The sequence below is a fragment of the Cimex lectularius genome, unplaced genomic scaffold (genome assembly GCF_000648675.2).
Source record: "Cimex lectularius strain Harlan isolate CLEC.00 unplaced genomic scaffold, Clec_2.1 scaffold11, whole genome shotgun sequence".
Taxonomy (NCBI): domain Eukaryota; kingdom Metazoa; phylum Arthropoda; class Insecta; order Hemiptera; family Cimicidae; genus Cimex; species Cimex lectularius.
Window position 1 is genome coordinate 353,759 of NW_019392673.1, and position 19,487 is coordinate 373,245.

The 19,487-nt window shown below is 34.9% G+C and overlaps 2 protein-coding genes across 4 annotated transcripts in view; both read left to right on the top strand.

The window, feature by feature from the left end:
- Nucleotides 1-19,487, top strand: part of LOC106669410 (cerebellar degeneration-related protein 2) — a 93,013-nt gene that overhangs the window by 45,251 nt on the left and 28,275 nt on the right. The window lies entirely within an intron of this gene.
- On the top strand, nucleotides 13,020-17,291 carry LOC106669411. 2 transcript variants are annotated; one of them, XM_014398877.2, is made up of 3 exons: nucleotides 13,020-13,052; nucleotides 15,517-15,560; nucleotides 15,885-17,291. In XM_014398877.2, the coding sequence occupies exons 1-3, from the start codon at nucleotides 13,035-13,037 to the stop codon at nucleotides 17,266-17,268; spliced, it is 1,446 nt and encodes a 481-aa protein (XP_014254363.1). In that variant the 5' UTR covers nucleotides 13,020-13,034; the 3' UTR covers nucleotides 17,269-17,291. The 2 variants fall into 2 exon arrangements, with proteins under 2 accessions (XP_014254363.1, XP_014254364.1); XM_014398878.1 differs by lacking the exon at nucleotides 13,020-13,052 and having other exon boundaries at nucleotides 15,499-15,674.

Here is a 19,487-nt window from a genome sequence, read left to right on the forward strand (position 1 = left end):
TTTCTGCATATTGTGAGGCTTGGAATTAATAATTCAATTATAACGGCATTCAGAAACGAAAGTCGAACAAGTAAAACCGAAAAATGGTAACTTCCTGATCAGAAGATTTAATTAGTTAATAAATATAAATATCTGGGTGCAGTGTTTACGCAAGCCCACTCATTAATAAAATATTTCCGGAAAAAATGTCGAAAGCTAAAGCCGGGCTGAATTCTGTCTGGGATGATCTTATTAACAATCCGTACACATTAAAAATAGGCGTTTACTATTCGGGATTTTGATCTATAGATTGTTAAGATGTCCAAATTTAGCGATACAAACATTATGAGGATTTATTCAGAAATCGTGAGATGCGGTCTGGTGTGATTTCAGAAAAACATTTTCTTTATCGTGCCTACGTTTCGGTCTTTATTGAGATCATCTTCAGGGCCTGGGATTTACAAACATTGTTTACATTTAACAAATACATGTAGGATGTGGAAAAAAGTGAATTTATACAATGCAAAATATATTTTTTTATATTCAATCAAAGTATTTCTACTCACTCAAAGTGTTTGTCTTCTGTGTAATTGTGCCATTCTTGCGTGTCGTGTTGAGAGTGCCAGTGAGATATTGCTGTTTTATGTTTATATATGTTGTATTTTGAAGGGGAGGGGAAGGAAGTCGGTATAGAAAAGGCATTTTTGTATGAGGCGTTGGCTTCTTTGAGGTGAAAAGAGCTAATCACCTCGCATTATGAGGAATTGAGCAAATTCCAATTTTTTTTTTATTTATTAAAAACTCTTTAATTTACCATTTAATACGCATGCATATTTAATCTACTTGGAAACGAACCTTAGCTTAGAATATATTCATACTCTTCAACTTCATTTTTTTTACATCTACAAAACAATTTTATACCCAGACCTAGATATCCTAAATCAGTTACATTTAAAATTATACCTCGCAATTTACTTTGGTGAACACAACTGAATAATATAATATCAGAATTAGATCTAGATTTTAACTTTAATTTAATTAATCTAAATAGTGGCAATCTGATTTAAAATTATACAATGTAAAATAACAGAATCCTTTAGGGAAAAATGTATTTCAAGAGCCTTGAATTCTCGCTCCGGCAGGATTTATAAAGAATTGAATTTTAACTTAAAGAATATAAATTACGAAAATGACGTTGCCAATTAATTATGTAAATTAGCTAGTGCATTTATGTTTCCTTTGCAATATGCCAGATATTGAAAATGTATATCATTTTATACAGGTGTGTCCCTGCCTTAAAGAGTTCAGGGTAAAACCCTTTCATAAGAGTACTTATGAGGAGAGGAACTTTTAACATATCTTAATGGTTTGGGAAATTGGTTACCTTTAATTAGTTATTGTAGAACCGCATGGAATAATTGATATTTTTATTCAAAATTGCAATTTTTAAAATGGTTTCATTTAACCTCCTTTCAATTCCTACTCCAATTTTGACTCATTATTATCTATAATTCGTCTGCTAATGTTTATACGATTTTCTTTATTATATTACATAATCGTGTAATTTTACAATTATTCTTATTTTTTATGATATATGTGAGTATTTTTTACATCAGGTACAAAAGGGTAATAATTATAAAATTTAGTTATTTATAGAAGAAAAAATGACTTATTTGTTTGATTGATCTCTGATAAAATTACTTTGTTAAAAACAATTCAATTGTTTACGTTTTATATATATAAATAGTATAATAAATTTATTGCCGAAGGTCGTGGGTTCGAATCCCGCTCGTGACACTAACTTACACTAACTTATTCATTTCAACCACAACCTTACATAAAAAATTAATTAATTGAAAGAAGTAATTTGAACTCGGCAGATGATCATGGACCAAGCGTATGTCTGAGTATGACGTTTCTGTTTCTTGTTGTATATTGTATGAAAAATCAGTAGACATTTATCTATCGGTATATTTTTTGAAAATATAAACTTTATTTTCAAACACAGCAATAATTACAGTTTTTTCATTCATTTTGAAAAATTAAAAAATGAACATTTTTTCAAACCAAATTATATATAAACATGCCGTAAACATTTTTTTCTAGAATGAGTAAAGCATTCACTAGTAATGTAACATAAATACGCATGTACTCCAAAAGACGGGTAGAGACACCTACAAACATACAGCCAACAGACAGAGATATGTAGACAGATTGATTGATGGAAGCTGGGTAGGGAGTTAGACGAACAATTAAAAAGATAGATATGGAGAGAGCGAGAGAGAGAGAGAGAGAGAGAGAGAGAGAGAGTGAGTGAGAGGGAAGTGATAATTCAAAATATGAAGAAGGGTCATCTTTTGCCTCTCAGTGTATAAGTGATTGAGAGAGTGAGTGAGTGAATTAGTCACAAAAAGTGATATAGGGAGAGGTAGATAGATAGATTAATAGTGAGAGAGAGAGAGAGAGAGAGAGAGAGAGAGAGAGAGAGAGAGAATAAAGAAAAAGAGTGTGCCTAGACATATAAGTAATTTAAGTTTTTTTATATAAAATTTTTTATTTAATCTTCTTTTTTACACCTGGTAAATCTTGAAAACTATATCTTTGCTTATATTAATCAAATAGTATAGAAACAATTATTACTATACTATATTTTCTTTAGCTTTATCACACAATATCAGCAATGGTATCTTAGTACATATGTACATTTCAAGATTTGGCATTTTCTTTTTCACCGTCACGACGAACCCGGTGGGTGTCCAAACGCCCGTTCGGTTCAAACATGTGCCTTCTTCCTCTTTTTTTTTTCAAAGGTCGCAAGAAGAAGAAATAAAGAAGTGGAAAGTATTTCAAGTATCATCACCCCAGTTGCGGTTAACCCAGATCGATGTCGGAATCGATGGGCCGTTTCTCATTTCATAGTACGTTTGCCGTCTTAAGCCGTCCTAGATACTAAGAACGGAGTGAATAGTTGTAGTCCGTCCTTTTTCCCATCGTGACCGCATTGCCTTTTATGAACCCGCAGGATTGGGCAAGATCGGAGTTGGAGTATTGGACGAAAAACGTTCTTTAAAACACGGAAAATAACTATTATTTCAATTATTGCGGCTTTATTTTATTTTTTATTATACCTGATCGGGGGAGAAATCGTATTTGCTTTCTGATGTTCATAAATGGATCGTTAGACCCACTAAATGTATAAATTTGCATAGTTGTTAACTAAGTGACGTACAAGTAAAATATCTAAACAATCTATCTCTACCTATACTCTCTCTCTCTCTCTCTCTCTCTCTCTCTATCTATCTATCTATCTATCTATCCATCTACCCATCCATCTATCTATCACTCCATCTATCCATTTATCTATCTATTTATCTATCTGTCTATCTATCTATATATCTATCTATCCATTCATCTATCTATTTATATAACTATCCATCTATCCATCTATCTCTCCCAAACCTCTCCTCTCACTACTATTTCCACTCTTTCTCGGTCGTTGGATCTAACAACTGCGGCTATAAATAAAACCACCAATCAATCAATCTCCTTTATCCCCTCTCATTGTTTATATATCTCTTTCCTTCTCCCTATACCCCTATACTCTCTCTCTCATTGTTTATATATCTCTTTCCTTCTCCCTATACCCCTATACTCTCTCTCTCTCTCTCTCCCTATCTCTATCTCTATCTATCTATCTATCTATCTATCTATCTATCTATCTATCTATCTATCTATCTCTCTCTCTCTATCTATCTGTCTATCTCTATACCTATCTATCTATCTCTATACCTATCTATCTATCTATTTATCTAACTATCTATCTCTATACCTACCTACCTATCTATCTATCTATCTCTATCTCTCCCTCTCCTCTCTTTTCTCTGCTATCTCGGTTTAAAATGGGAATCGCTGAAATTCTTATATATACAATTTGTTTGTATTATGTTGAGATTAGGCTAATAGTTTACTACACTTTCATAACTAAAGCCCTATTTCCACTTTTAGTTTCCTTCATTAATTAAGATCCACATGCGCGAAGACGTTGTTGTATATTTTTTTACCTAAATATTATTTGTATATTAAAACCCCCCTTAACATAATACTGACAAGTATTTCCTGTTACACTAATATCCTTATACGATTCGTAGTTCTGATAGTTCATAGGATAACATTGTAGCTAGGGATTTAATCTGAACTAACAAATATCGATAAAACACTAATAGGAGATATATAAAAAAATCTTATCGGAAGGTTAATATAAAACCGTTGTTAACAATTAATTATTCTTTGTTTGTAAGGTCTTGGTTGAAATGAAAAAGTTAATGTCACGAGCGGGATTCGAACCCACGACCTTGCATACAAAGAATAATTAATTGAAAGAAGTAATTTGGTCAATCAGAACCAGTAAATAAAAGGGATTATTAACAATATTAACGATGTTATTCAGAATGTAAACTGTTATGTTTTTACTTTGCATATTGTTCTTCCTGGATTTTACAAGGGCGCGTTTAAAACGCGAGCTTAAGGAAGTTCATGATGTATGAAACTGACTTCAAGTAATTTATTATTCTGTCGCAAAGTGCTGTTCGGGCCTGTTGAATCTGCCACGTCTTCTCCCACCTGATAAAACAAACTTTTAAAGCAAAGCAAATACAGAACACGCTAGAAAGATCGTATTGTAAATAGTCTAAAATGAAAAATGTCTCATTATAGAGGGTTCAATACCATCATTATTATACTGCAAAAAACCGTTAGGGTATTAAGTACCTTCGGTCATGGACAAAGGTCAAACTAAGGTGATTTAATTGTTTCTCTTTCCGATTAATTCGGCTATGGGGGGATCGTGAATATCATTTTAAAACCCCTTATCCCGTCAAGAGCATGAATAACGATCTTAATCGGACACTTGTTCCGAGATTTCGAAGCTCACGACCTCGCGTTCCGGCCTGGCTTATCCGACGCTCACATCGTGATCAAATGAAAAATTGTGAACGGCTTTGATTAATTTTTAATTCATCTGCATCAGTGAGAAAGCTGGCGTTTAAAATCCCGGATAGTGATGAAGTCCGGTGAAATTATCGGTTATCGTGTATAATACTTAAGATTAGATTATATAGGAGCCGCCCTCTTTACGACCCCGTGCATCGCCACTAGTCTTTTTTGCATCTCCAGTTTTTTATCTAGTGCTCTTTGTTAATCTCGAGGCTTTTTACCTGACCCCAAAGCTTTTTCAAGGGCGTGTATCCTTCAGCCCTTGTCTTTTACATCCCCAGGATTAAAAAGCCTACATAGGCCTTCGCACCAACAGAGGATGTTTTTCACTGTTTCTTCTTCTTGGCAATATCTTCACAGGCTTGGTTCTGCCACTCCTAGTCTTTATACAGCCTCCTCCTTTATACAGCAATCAAAACATTATTCTTGTCCTAGCACGTCCTAGATTTAGTAGTTCTCACGTTATTTTCTGCGATGGTCCTTTGATAAACTTTTTCGCATGCCTCTGTCCCGGGCTACATTCCCATTGAGCGGAGGACTTATTATTATGTCCTTTGTCTAACAGATCCGCGTTTTTGGCAGTTCGGTAAACTACAAAATGGTTCAGGGCAGTAGGTGTCCTCACTGAACTTGCCTTCGCCAATATACCACCAAAGTGCATATTAACCGTTTGCTTTTGACTGTTCAATTTTTTTTAAATAAAATTTCTAAGGTTTCAAACAACTGCTAAAAATTTAATGAACGAATTCAAGCTGAAATTAAATTGAAAGGAATCTCAACTTTCAAGGCTTTTAAATCTCGCCTTAACTCGGTCTTTTAAATCCGTTTTAAATATTCTTCAAGGTAAATAATATTTATGAAAGGTATTGGTCGTGATAAAAAAGTCACAAAAAGCCACGGAGAGCTTTCGAGAAGATATACTTCAGTTTAATTATAAAATCCATTACAGTTCGTGATCCGAATGACCAGTTAACATTTTTCAATTAATTAATATTTATGAAAGGTTTTCGTCGAGATAAAAAAGTCAGTGTCATGAGCGGGATTCGAACCCAAGATCTTCGGCTAAATACGCCGCTGCCCTTTAACTTGAGCTGTCGTGACCTCGATCCACTCGGACACCAACTTCCCATCTCAACCTCACCTCTCGAATTTTCCTCCTTTCTGCCATTTTTCAAATGGCGTGTAATCTATTTCATTCTCGGCGGCAAATGAAATGGCGGTTTAATTATTTTATCTCGACCAATACATTTCATAAATATTAATTAATTGAAAAATGTTAATTGGTCAATCGGACCATGACCTGTAATGGATTTATTCTTTAAGGTTTTCATTTTCTGTTCTTCATCTGTCACTGACAAAAAAGTAATTTTGGTCACCTTCAGACGCAATATAAAACTGAGTAAATATAAAGTCCTGTTTGTTGACCCGTCACTACGATATAACTAGCAATTAACCAACGTTTCCGCTTAAATTGTCTGGAATTCCCACTGCTCTCCCTTCTTCTTAGACGGTTCCCCCGTTGAAAACGAAGGAGGAAAAGCCAAAACTTTCCACCGCATCAATCGACCGAAATTCCTTAAATCCATACTCATCAAAAAACAACACAAAAAACCATAAAGACCCGAGATAAGGGGTATCCGTCTAGGTAAGCGCCCAACTAAAGAGAAAACAAACAAATTGGCAATGTGGCCAAAATAAAATCTAACTTCGGAACATCTAATAGTTCATGATCAATAGTAGCTCACTGTTATAAGACCCTTGTAAAATTTCTTGGCGACCAATGTATTTATCCAACTATTATTAATTCTTGCCAATTGGTAAATAATATGGATTATATATTACCTTTTAAAAGATATAGCACATCCCAACACACATACACAAACATGAATGATTTTTAATGATAATTCGCATAAACAACGTGACTGTGTCTAAGTTTGTAAGTTTTCTATTTAATTATTTATTATAGAAATTTGGTGTGTGCTCTTAATGATTGCTGCCATATTAGGTTTTGTTGGTTCCAACTATTATTAATTCTTCCTAATTGATAAATAATACAGATTATCTATTATATTTTAAAAGACATTTAAATGTATCGCACAGCCACACACACACACACACACACACACACACACACACACACACACACACACACACACACACACACACACACACACACACACACACACACACACACACACGCACACATATGCAATGATGTTTAATTATAATTCGCATAAATAACGAGACTGTGTCTGCGTTTGTAAATGTTTTCTATTTAATTATTTATTATAGAAATTTGGTTTGCGCTCTTGGTGACTGCTGCCATATTAGGTTTTGTTGGTTCTACCTAGATTAAACAAACTGATTATATTTTAGTTCATTTATTAAACATTACAGTATGCCAATTTTCCAACTTCTAATAGGGTCTTTGCCCATGGTTAAACTGGATTATTGAAAAACAAATAGCCATTTATTTTTTGTTTCTTTCTTCCCACGTACTTGTGTTCATACGTCCGTGATCGTGCGTTTGTACGTGAGTATGCGCGCGTTAAATTTACAGTAAACATAATATATTTAGGTAGGTGAAATAAGGCAGAGAAAATATGATTCTAAAATAGATTAAAAAATATATAGTGAAAAACGTTCAGGCTTGAAGTCAATACAAATACAATTCCTCTGACGTGGTTTTATGGAAAATATCCCATTCACTGGGATTTTAAGTTAAATAAAATAATATGATGATGTATTTTCAATTTTGAGATCATGTACTACCAGACCAAACATGAAATGGACTAATCACTAATTATATACAGTACCAACCGCTGCGCACTGTATATTGTCAACATTTAATTTTCGAGCTGTGCTGAAACTCCCCAGGGAAATTATCTTCATTGCGTAACGTTGCAGCAAAAGTGAGAATTTATTTCTTCCATCTATTTCTGGCGATCTGCCCAGAAGTAGATTCACGGCCTGGACTTTGGAAGGAAAGCGAGGCTAAATCGCCCTAATGTTGATTGAAGTACCCTACCTTCTAGATTTCATTTGCGAGCTACATAAAAACAGTTCGTAAATCAGGAGAGTTACTATCCGTCAACCACACAACAAATAGATTTCGAACCAATTCCTAGACCTCGTAGATCTAAGGCATTGATTGTGACTGAATGTCCCGGTAGCCCCTACGGCGAGGTCAAGGCAACATTCCAACACTTTACCCGCTAGTTCTGCACTGGGAGACCGGACAGGCGGGCTCCTCGTGCAAAAATAGAGCACGAAGCTAGATCTGATTTCCCACAGGCTGGAAATGTAATTAAGACGTTTGGAATAGTGTCGAAACGGTCCGTGAGGGAATGGGAAATCCCTAACATAAATTAAATACTAAAAACAAAAACATTCGTATATGATCGTCATTGCCCTACAAACTGGGCAGATAGTTTTTGATCATTATGCTCCCTTAAAAGTAAGAATGCGATGAGATTTATATTCGCCATTGCAGTACCGTATCACGAAATTCCACTGAGTTTTTCTTGAATTCAGCAGTCACACCTCCAAATTCATGAATACAAAAAGGTTTTTCTTCGAGTCCTGTAGTATAGTCACTAAATGCAGTCTTCTAGTTAGGCAGCGTAATCTTCAAATTCAAGCAGACGATGTTTATCTTGATCGGAGCACTTGGATATACTCACTAAACTCAAGTGTACGATGAGTTTTTTCTCTCCAATCTATTAGTGTCTTCACCAAATTCAAGTAGGCTATGAGAGTTTTTTTCTCCAATCCACAAGTATCATCAACAAATTCAAGTATGCGATGGATTCTTCTAGTTAGGCAGCGTAATCTTCAAATTCAAGCAGACGATGTTTATATTGATCGTAGCACTTGGGTATAGTCACTAAATTCAAATATGCAATGAGGTTTTTTCTTTACAAGAGTATCGTTAACTAGTTCAAGTATTCGAAGGGATTTTTTCTTCCAGATCTGCAGTTTTGTTACCAAGGTTGTGAATTTTAGAGTATTGTGGTATAATCACTAAATTTGAATATACGATGAGATTTTTCTCGAATCTAGCATTGTGATCGTCAAATTCAACTGTACTGTAATTTTTGTGTCGAGAATTGTATAATTTATTAATTTTCCAGCATTTCTTATTTTAAAATCACCGAATTCTGCGTTGAAGCTTCGGAATGAAAAGTCGAATGGTTTTCATCAGCGCGTACGTCTAAACACCACTTCGGTCAAAATTGGCAAAACAATACTTTTTCCCTAAATAAAACGAACAGCTACCATTCTTGAGAGAAAAGTAAACAGGATTTGGCAGAGATATAAGACGGGCGCTTAACGGCGAAAATAGTTCGCTCAAATGCGAATCTTGCACCTCCGGGCAGGAAAATCGAAAGTATACGCATTACACACATAGCCTACCAAAATAATGACGGTAATACGCCTACATTTTCAATTTCATCAGTTGCAAATTGTAAGTAAGGTACAGGTCACTGTGTCGGTATAAGGGCAGATTTTCTTGAGATGTAGATTAAGTGAATTATTTTTTCCTATCCTCTTCATTAGGCCTTTTTTGTTTGTAGGGTCAAGAGCTTATATTACTTTCTCAATAAAAATAAACTCCGGCTGAAAAAGTATGTAAATATTATGTCAAAAACGACGATTAAGAACAATGTACTGGGGTCAATTATTCGTCTACGGTTTAAATAATGAATTTGCAATTCCTAATGGCTTTTATGCTCAGTATTAAGCACTGAAACATCTCACATGTTCTACTCGTGCTACTTAGTCGTTTTAAGTATGAGAAAATAGAAGATTCCCAAGAAGGCGTTGCGTGTCATGGTTATTAATTGCGCCATTCTAGGCCGCGGAAAGGAGAAGAACGCTGTTAGACGAATAACATCTTTCTGTACTTTTGTATAACTCTTTTCAAAATACAGCTAGGAATATTAATGTCAGATTACGGTCCTTTACATTTGTACATAGTGGCCGGCGAAATATAAAGAATGATTTTTGTAAATTTTTTAAGCTAAACATCGTAAATTGGTTAATATTGATTATTCAACCTTCATTCAGAAAAAAGTCAAATTTTTTAAGAAAATTATAATAAGAATAGTAGTGGGAAAACTAACAGAAATTTAGACTGTTGTCTTGGTCCGTATGTTGTCGCGGTTTATGCTTGTCGGTCGGCTGCAGAACTTCAAGTCGCTTTTCTGCATAATAGTGTCTGCTCGGTCCGGATGTCCTCGCTGCTTGTTTTTGTCTCCAAATCCAAAACTATTCGTTTTAGTAATTAAAAAATAATAATCTGAAAGAGAAACAAAAAGCTTCTGAATCGTAAGAAAATAATAAAATAATATATTCTGTTCACCTTCAGTCTAATAGTATCTGGTAGGAACACATATTCTCACTGTTTCTCTTAATTATTCAAATAGCATTCTTCCTAATAATAAACGAAAATTAGAATCTCTTCCTATTAATAAACCAGCAAAGACTGATAGAGAAAAAAACTCGCTGAATTGCTGTTTACAATTTAGTTTAGTGCTTGAAGTCTCTTTCAGCCTAATATGGGTTCGCATGTTCTCGCTATGATCCCACTGCATGACAGTCGACAAAACTGTTCTTTTTAATAGTAAACTAAAATAGACGACGAGTAATGAACATAAATTTATTTTGTATAAACAATTTAGTGTGGCATCTGTAGTTGCATTTATTTTTTTGTTTTATTTGTTAGAGCCTGGGTCCGCTTATTCTCGCTTTTATATTTTCTTGTTGGTCGAAATGTCTTCTTCTTAATAATGAACAAGAAAATACTGAAAAACTGTTGATTTTCTGTCAAAAATATGGTAGTACTTGAAGTCTATTTGTAGCTTATAGTGGCTGCTGGATCCGCAGGTTCTCGCTGTTTATCTTTCCTTGCCAGTCAACAAAACTGTTTTATAACGATAAACACAATAGAAAACTAGAAATTAAGAATAATTTATGTACTTTTTTTAATTGGGTGGTATCTGTTAGGGTCCTCGCTTTTTATCTTTGCTTGAAAGTCAAAAAAGTATTCTTCTTACTACAAGAAACAAGCTACAATAAATAATAAAATTTTCAATTTTAAGCATTTAAAATGATACCTATAAATTTTTTAGTCTATTAGTTTCTGGGCTCAATTGTTCTCGCTGTTTATCTTAGCTTCTCTACCGAAACATTTTCTTCTCAAAAACTTACAAGAACAGATAGAAAGAGAAAGAAAAACCCAAGTTGTTTTGTCTTTACCTGTCTTTGAAATAGCTTAACCAAATATTTCTTGGCGAAAATAGAAGAGGGAAAAGAACAGAACAATACTTGTCTCATAATAGTCTAATAGCATCTGATTAGGGATGATTATGGAAGGGTCCGCTTGTTCTCGCTTGTAAGTCGAAATGTACTCCTTTAATTGTAAACAAGAATATACAACAAGAAATTAAATTGAGAAAAATGAAATACTGAAATAGAAAAACTTTTGAGTTTCTGTAAACAATTTAATGTAGCATGCTGGGGCCTTATGCCTTCGGTGTTTATCTTTGCTTGTCAGTCGAAACATTTTTTGTCAATAATTCACTCGAACAGACTGAAAGAGAACAAAATGCTGATTTTTGACACAAACTGTGGTAACAACACAATCTGACAAATATAGTGTTGTTACCTCAGCCTGTTTTAATCTAATATAGGGTGGGTATGCATGTTCTCGCTGTTTATGTCTGCTTGCCAGTCGAAAAGTCTTTCTTCTTCATAATAAATAGAGAACTGATAAATAATTGAGTTTTGTCAGTCAAAACAATTTCTTCTGACGAACAAGACATGAATGAGGTAGAACATAAATTCTATTAAAAATGTAGGGTGATATTTTTTATGCCTTATCGTGCCTCGATCTCTCTTACGTATGTTCTCGCTGTTTATCTCTGCTGGCCAGTCAAAAAGTTTTTCTTTTTAATAAGAACAGAGAAGTGATAAATAATTTAGCTTTGTCGGTGAAAACAGTTTCTTCTTACGAACAAGACATGAATGAAGTAGAACATAAATTACAAATGTAGATTGATAAGTTTTTATACATCATCATGTCGCGGTCCCTGTTTTATTTTTAAATGATTGATATAGGGAAACGGATTACTGAATTGATAAGCCGAGATTTTAAGTGGAAAACCTAGTGCGTATTCTGGAAAAAATGGTGCTTCCTATTTGCCCTATGGCAGTGCGTACTCTCTGTTTTACTCGTCTTTAAAAAATTCAATAAATTTACAGTTTCTTTTAGTTTCGTTTTTCGTTTGACCGTACGATCTCGCTTTCGACAATTGTCGTTAGCAGAACTCTAGGGTTTTCTTTTCTGTTTTTGTTTTTCAGTTGTTCGTAATGCTGCTGAGGGCCCTGAAATAAGTCGGACAATACATTAAAAAGAAATTAAGTTAGACAACGAATTAAGTGAGTTGGATAATATGCCCTATTCTGGGTCAGCAATCTCAAAGCTCAAGAGTGAAAAAATGTGTCAACACAGTTTGTTGTTTGAACAAGTCAACTTAACATACAGCCTCATTGGGCGTTTTGCTGTATCATTGTTGGTAAAGGTCGCTATAAGTAAGACTTTTTGTCTGTAGGCGAAAACAAAGTTATTTCGTTTAACCTCCGGCCAATTGTCTAAATGTTAGTCTGCTTCTCGACTTGTAACCAACCGGGAACGCATATTATTTTACCAACATAATTGCGGTTTAGCTCTGCAGAGCCGGCGACCGCCAGTTTATAAAGCCCGAAATCAAAAACACTTTAAAGATCAATTTCTTCTTTATTTTTTCAAACATGTGTCGATGGTTGAGTTTCTATGTAAATTTAAACATTTCTATTTGAAAGCTCTATCATAATTATTAGTTTTTTTGCAAAAATTACTAGGAAAGCCGGAAAGCCTCAATCTACCGCTTATAAAGGCAGGCAGACTTCTCCTAGAGATCAATTTGTAAGATTGGATGAGTTCTTTTAATACTTTCCTCTCTATTGGATTGCAAGCGAATTTTTCTGTGAAAAGTAATGGAATCCACCGTGACGAAGGAATGCCCCATATTTCGTCCGTAAGGCAAAAATTGTTCGCCAGGAATGGCATTATTAGACAGTATTGAGTCCTTAGAGGCTTAGTTTTTAAATAAGATCAGTTATCAATAATCGATAATCGATATAATTATATCTGTACCGAATCTTATTCTAGAACTGCCATTTTCGGTTAACACAGACAGTCGATCGACTGGAAAAATGCGCCTTGTTGAAAATTTCAAGACGTGCTGTTCATCGAAAATTGATGGAATTATAGATTCCAAGCATGGTTTTACCGTTATGACCATCGCGTCGAGGATGATATGGCGGAAGGGAAGCGTTGAAGAGCGTGTAACATTCCTCAGCGCGCTTCTCCGTCTTTGTAACCACGTCCGATGCACTGGTTACAAAATGAAGTATACTTCATCGAATCGAGAATTCGTGCATTACCCGAAATGAGCCGCTTTTAACGTTCCCATGTACGTTTCCCGCGATTCGCACTTTCTTCTCGCATTCATTTTGCAAATGAATGACGTTCAAGGGTGGTTCATTTTGCGGTGGAAGTTTCTAAAAAACCGCATTTTTCAATATATCAAATGAGATGGATTTTTAAAAAAGTAATTACCAATCAATTAAAGATCCAATTATCATACACAAATCATGTTAGCAACTTTTACACGTCTCTAACTAGAAAGTGCTTATGAATAACACTAATAATTAATTAATTTAAAAACCTAAATATATTTATTTTATAAGTACATATTACATAATCAAAATCTAACGGAAACATTTCTTTAATATTTTATTATACATCTCTTGAATCTTGTGATAGTTATGATTTATTTTGGTTTTTCTTTTAGTACATGATAGAACAAACGTTCAAGTTATAAGAGTTTAATAGATTCAAATTAATTACAATCAGTAAACCTCTTTTATTTAACATTTATTAATACTAAGTAATAATAATATTACTATATTATTATAAGTAAAAAATGAAAGGCAAGTAACTTTATGCTCGAGAAAAACTGACCTTTTTCATTTTTTTTCTGACGTTTCGACCTTTATTCGGGTCATTTTCAGGGCACTAAGTGTGGTGTCGTACTGGTTTTGTATAAAAGTGTTGTTTATTGACGATACTGATCGACCTCGAGGAAAACTCATCGTATGTTAAAATGGACAATAATGCTGCAGTGCAGAAGAAAATCCTATCGTATACTGGAATTTCGTGGTCGAACTCTAGAAAAAATCTCACCGCATACGTCAATTTGATGATGAGACTGCTTGAGTTCGAGAGAAACTCAGCGCATGGTTAAATTTGGTGATAATAGTGCAGTGCCAGAGAAAGTCTTATTGTATAGTAGAATAGGGTGGAGATACTGGTCGAGCTCCAGAAAAAACTTGATCGCATACATCAATTTTTCCCCAGGATAAAATGGTCCACAATCCTTGGGTTTGTGAATAGGTCCAATAGGTTTATGCAGGACTCGTGAGCCGACCAGGTCCCGGACCTTTTAGGGATGGGGTACGGGCCTACTCAGGCTTTTAACCCCTCGGGTCCTGGTCGCCCGCCCTGTGTAATATATATATACTGGTCGAGCTCCAGAAAAAACTTGATCGCATACATCAATTTGGTGATGATACTGCTTGAGCTCTAGACAAACACATCGCATACTCAAATTTGGTGATCATACTGCAGTGTTAAAAAAAAATCATAATGTATACTGGTATTTCGTGTAGATACTGGTCGAACTCTAGAAAAACCTCATCGAATATGTCAATTTGATGATGAGACTGCTTGAGTTCAGCTCATACTTAGCGCATCAGCGCATACTCAAATTTGGTGATAATAGTGCAGTGCTAGAGAAAATCTTATTATATAGTTAAATTTGGTGGAGATACTGGTCGAACTCCTGAAGAAACCTCATCGCATACTTCAGTTTGATGATGATACTGCTTGAGTTCGAGAGAAACTCAGCGCATGCTTAAATTTGGTGATCATACTGCAGTGTTAGAAAAAATCTTATCGTACACTGGAATTTCGTGTAGATACTGGTCGAACTCTAGAAAAAACCTCATCGTAATGTCAATTTGATGATGATACTGCTTGAGCTCGAGAAAAACTCATCAGATACTTAAATATGAAATGGCAGAAAATTTTTATAATTATATTTTTGTATTTATATTATTATATTTTATTATGATTTAATGGTCGAGAACCGAAAACGCCTGGACACGGTGAAAAACTTCACTTGAATTTAGTGATGATTCTGCAATGTAGGAGAATAAACGTTTATTTAAATAAAATGAGTTTTAATCGGTAAACCACTTTTTGTTGGTCAATTTGAGGTTTGTCAATTAAACATTGGTATTAGATCGATAAGGGAATTGAAAAAGTACGATTTTCAAGTTCAGCTTTATGGCACTTTAATGTCGACTGTTTTTATTTTGGAGATTATGTTATATTTATTCATGTGTTTTCTTATTCGTTATTTCTTTTTGTTTCAGGTAATATCCCATTTCTGGCTACACGCTTGTTACAAATTTTGTAGGTATGTTTTCAATATTATTCACAATATGAAATCATATGTTTAGAGCAAGTAAACGCAAAATTTTGTTATTGGAAAGGAATTTTTACATACATCGGGCATGACGGAGATGGAATGGTAGGTCCTATGAAACTTTTCAAACATTTTACTCATCAAATCATTTCAAATTAAAAAAAAAAATGTTACAATGGTTATAAAGCCGGGTCTAAAGAAAAACGAAAAGCTTGGTTTAGAAACTTGCAATGATGTATTTTAATTTACTTTACATTAATGTAAAAAGCTCCTTCTGTTGTGAATTTGGAGATATGAAAATAGAATTCAAATTAGCTTTCAGGTAGAAGAATTTTCTGACGGAACTATGGCGAGGTCGAAAAACCGAAAGTGCGAAAGCTGTCTCTCCATGATAAAGGTAAACGACGTGAGCATTAAGTGCAAAAACGTGGCGTGTAAAAAGACGTGGCATAGCTCCTGCGCCGAAAAAACCTTCAACGTAGATCTGAACGACATAGTCTCTTCTTTTCGGTGGACCTGCCCAGAGTGCAGAGGTACGCGATGCAAGCAGAAGCTGGAAGAGATCACCGAAAAGAACCTCAAGGGTTCATCGGTCTGGACGGACGACAAGGTTTCAGGAGATAACCGAAGCGATATAAGCAACCTCGACAGCAAAGTACTCCTGTCGATGCTGGTCGCCGACCAGAAAGATTCGCAGAAAGTGCTCTTGGTCCTGACGACTTTGATGAAGGAGCTGCTCCAAGAGAAATCGCAGATGAAAAACCTCTGCGAGGAGAACGAGGAGCTGCGAAAAGCGATGATAACGCACCTGCTTCAAGACAAAATCCAGTTGAAGCAGATCTGCGAAGAGAACGAGTCGTTGAAAAAGAAGATAATGGAGATGAACGAGAGAATGCAAAAGATCGAGAAAAACGTCAACAAAGCGGAACGGTCCCACGATGATCTCGTCGATGATTCGCTGGACTGTGAATCTCCTCATATCGCATCTTCGCACGTGAGCGAAGCACCCACGTGCAAACCGAACACTCCGTTAACGGACGAAAACTCAAAGCAAGAAGAAATCGAAAATAAAGTCGAGCAACGAGATGAACAGAAAAATTTAGATTGTAACGTTTGTACGGCGTGTGTACACGTGAATAAAAACCCATGGAATAATGTAAAACATGTATCAAAAGTACATGTTTCAAAATGTTTTATTAAATCAGATGATCCTTGTTTGGACAAACCGACGTCAAAAGAATCGGAAAAGGATAGCAAACATTCCAGCGAATTGTCTAGAACGACAGAAATACAATCTTCCAACACCACCAGGTCGACCAGGTATGAAAAACACGAAGATCCGGCTGTGTTCCCTACAAACGTCTCTTCCTACGAACCAGCTGACTCTTCCGCGGCCGAAAAGCCTTGCAACTCGAATGTCGTCAAATCGCCCTCGTCGTCGAACAAGAAGGGCTTGGATAGCGGCAAACGCGTTGAGATCTGCGTTGGGAGGATAGCAAAGGGCACACCCGCCGACCTAGTGTCCAAGTACATACTTAAGAAAATTCCAAAGTGTAAGTTCACTTGCGAAGTCATGAACCCGAACGGATTCTACGCGAATTTCAAAGTTTCAGTTGAACCCGAGTACAAGGATAGACTTCTTTCCAATGCTTTTTGGCCTCAAAACGTTATCGTCCGGCGTTTATATCCTCGAAAATAAACCAACTTCATTTCGCTCAATAATTTTATATTCAATGCTATAGGATAGTGGAGAAAACATATTTCTATAAGTTATTTTCTTATTTTTATAGAAGATAATTAGTCACACTATATCATTTCCTTTATTACGACTTTTTTTCAACAATAAAAATTTTATATAAATATTATTGTCTAGAAATTAAAAAGCAGATGTTAGAATCCGTTGTGTTATAAAATTTAAACTTGTTTTAAGATTTTTCTGCTTGAAATAATCTACAGTTTGAGTAGGCTACATATGGTAGAATTGAAGAAAATAACAGCCAATTTGAATTGATTTTGTCTCTTCTTTTCTAGCCTTCACAGTTCTATTCGCTTGACATAGTTGTTAGGCATCTTGAGTATATCGCCTCTATACTATCTTCGTGTTCGGCAAACAGTAAAGGTTAAAAGTGACAAACAGCGGGACAAGGCGGACCTCCTCATAATCCATCTTTCCCGAACGTAACATTTGATTCTGAAAGGCCGACGACCCAGTGGGTATTAAACAAGGTGAAACAGGAAATAGGAAAGTCAGCGCCTGTTATGGCGATCCTACTTATCATTCGGTGGTTTCTTAATATTCCCAATCGGCGAGTTTTGATTGGCCTTTTAAGCCACGACCGGCAAACTCTCCTAGAAAATGTCTTTAAAATAATTTATATTCGTGTTCAGAAATTGAGAACCATTTATTTTCATAGCTTAAATAAGATCGTATTAGAAAATTCTGGATGTATCTTTCTCTAGGAGACCAATACTTCACGGAGTAGTTAAATAGAAAACCGATTAGATAAGGGGTTTATGGTAGAATAATGTCGAATTATTCATTACACAACGTTTGGGTATAATAAATTGTATATACTTTATACACTGTTTGTTTTATTGCTTATGCCTGCTTCTTACTAGTTATGATTTTTAGCCCTTCCTCTACAATGTTCGTTCAGCATGAAAGAAAAACTGTGAATTTTCCCTTTTTATTATTATGCCTTTTTTTTTCAAAAAACAAAAAGGAACTTGGAAAATTGCTTCTTAACAATAATATTAAATAAAAAAAGCTTTCTAAAAAAAAGTGGAAAATTGCCTCAGAAAATGATTATTTGAACAAAATTAACAAGACTTTTTTCTCCTTCTATGTTTTTAAGTTCTTTTTATGAACAGGGTTGGTGTTAAAATGTTGAACGCATAAAAACATAAAATTTCCCAAAATCAGCCTTGAGATATCGCTTAATACCTGTGCATTCGGCCTGTTCTACAAGTCACTCTTCAGTGCTTCTAGAGGCTAGAATCATACTGACAGAAGAGAGAGCATGATTCTAGTCCCTAGAAGCCTTGGAGAGGGACCTGTGAACCGAAATGCATACGCATCAAGTAATAATAAAATTCAAAGTTGAACTTGAAAATTTTATGTCTTCGAAATTTGAACATCAACCCTTGATATAAATATAATGATACACTATCGATCGATGTGTTGATGTTAGTCTAAATCGATTAAACTTACATAAAATGTAATTCACTGCGATTATAAAAACAAGTGTCCATTTTAAATATAATTGAAAGATGAACAACAAAATAGGTTGATTCAAAAGTTTTAGAATTTTCTTCCCCTCACGTGGTTATATAATTTCCTGGCCTTTTAATTGCGCCTATTGAAAGTACAAATTAGCAGTACATTAACGAAATTAATTGACAGTAGGACTTTGCTAAAATTTTGCCCTTTGTTTGAAATTGAAAACCGTTTGAAAACTTGTTTTTGAATTTGGTGGCTTATTTGATACATCAAAAGCGCATCTTTGCACGGATTCACTTGCTTCACAATGAATTTTTGAGGAAATCTATCCATCCTTATTCAATATTAAAAGAGAAAATATTGCAGTGCTCAAAGCAGAAAATCATTGTAAATAATTGAATTGAGTGACATATTGTAGCGCTAGATAAAAGCACATAGCAAACTTGAATTTTGTTATTATACTGTAGTGCTCTAGAATATTTGAATCTGGTGACGATTCTGATGTTATGAAGAGGGAATCTCATGGCATACTTAAATTTAGTGACGATACAGCATCCGCTACAACAACAACAAATTTGATACGTCAATTTGGTGATTATACAGTAATACTCGGCTAGACATATTTGCATTTGGTCGCAAGAATGCAGTTCCCGAAGAGAAAAACTGTTGGTACAGTTGAATTCAGAGAAAAAACACTG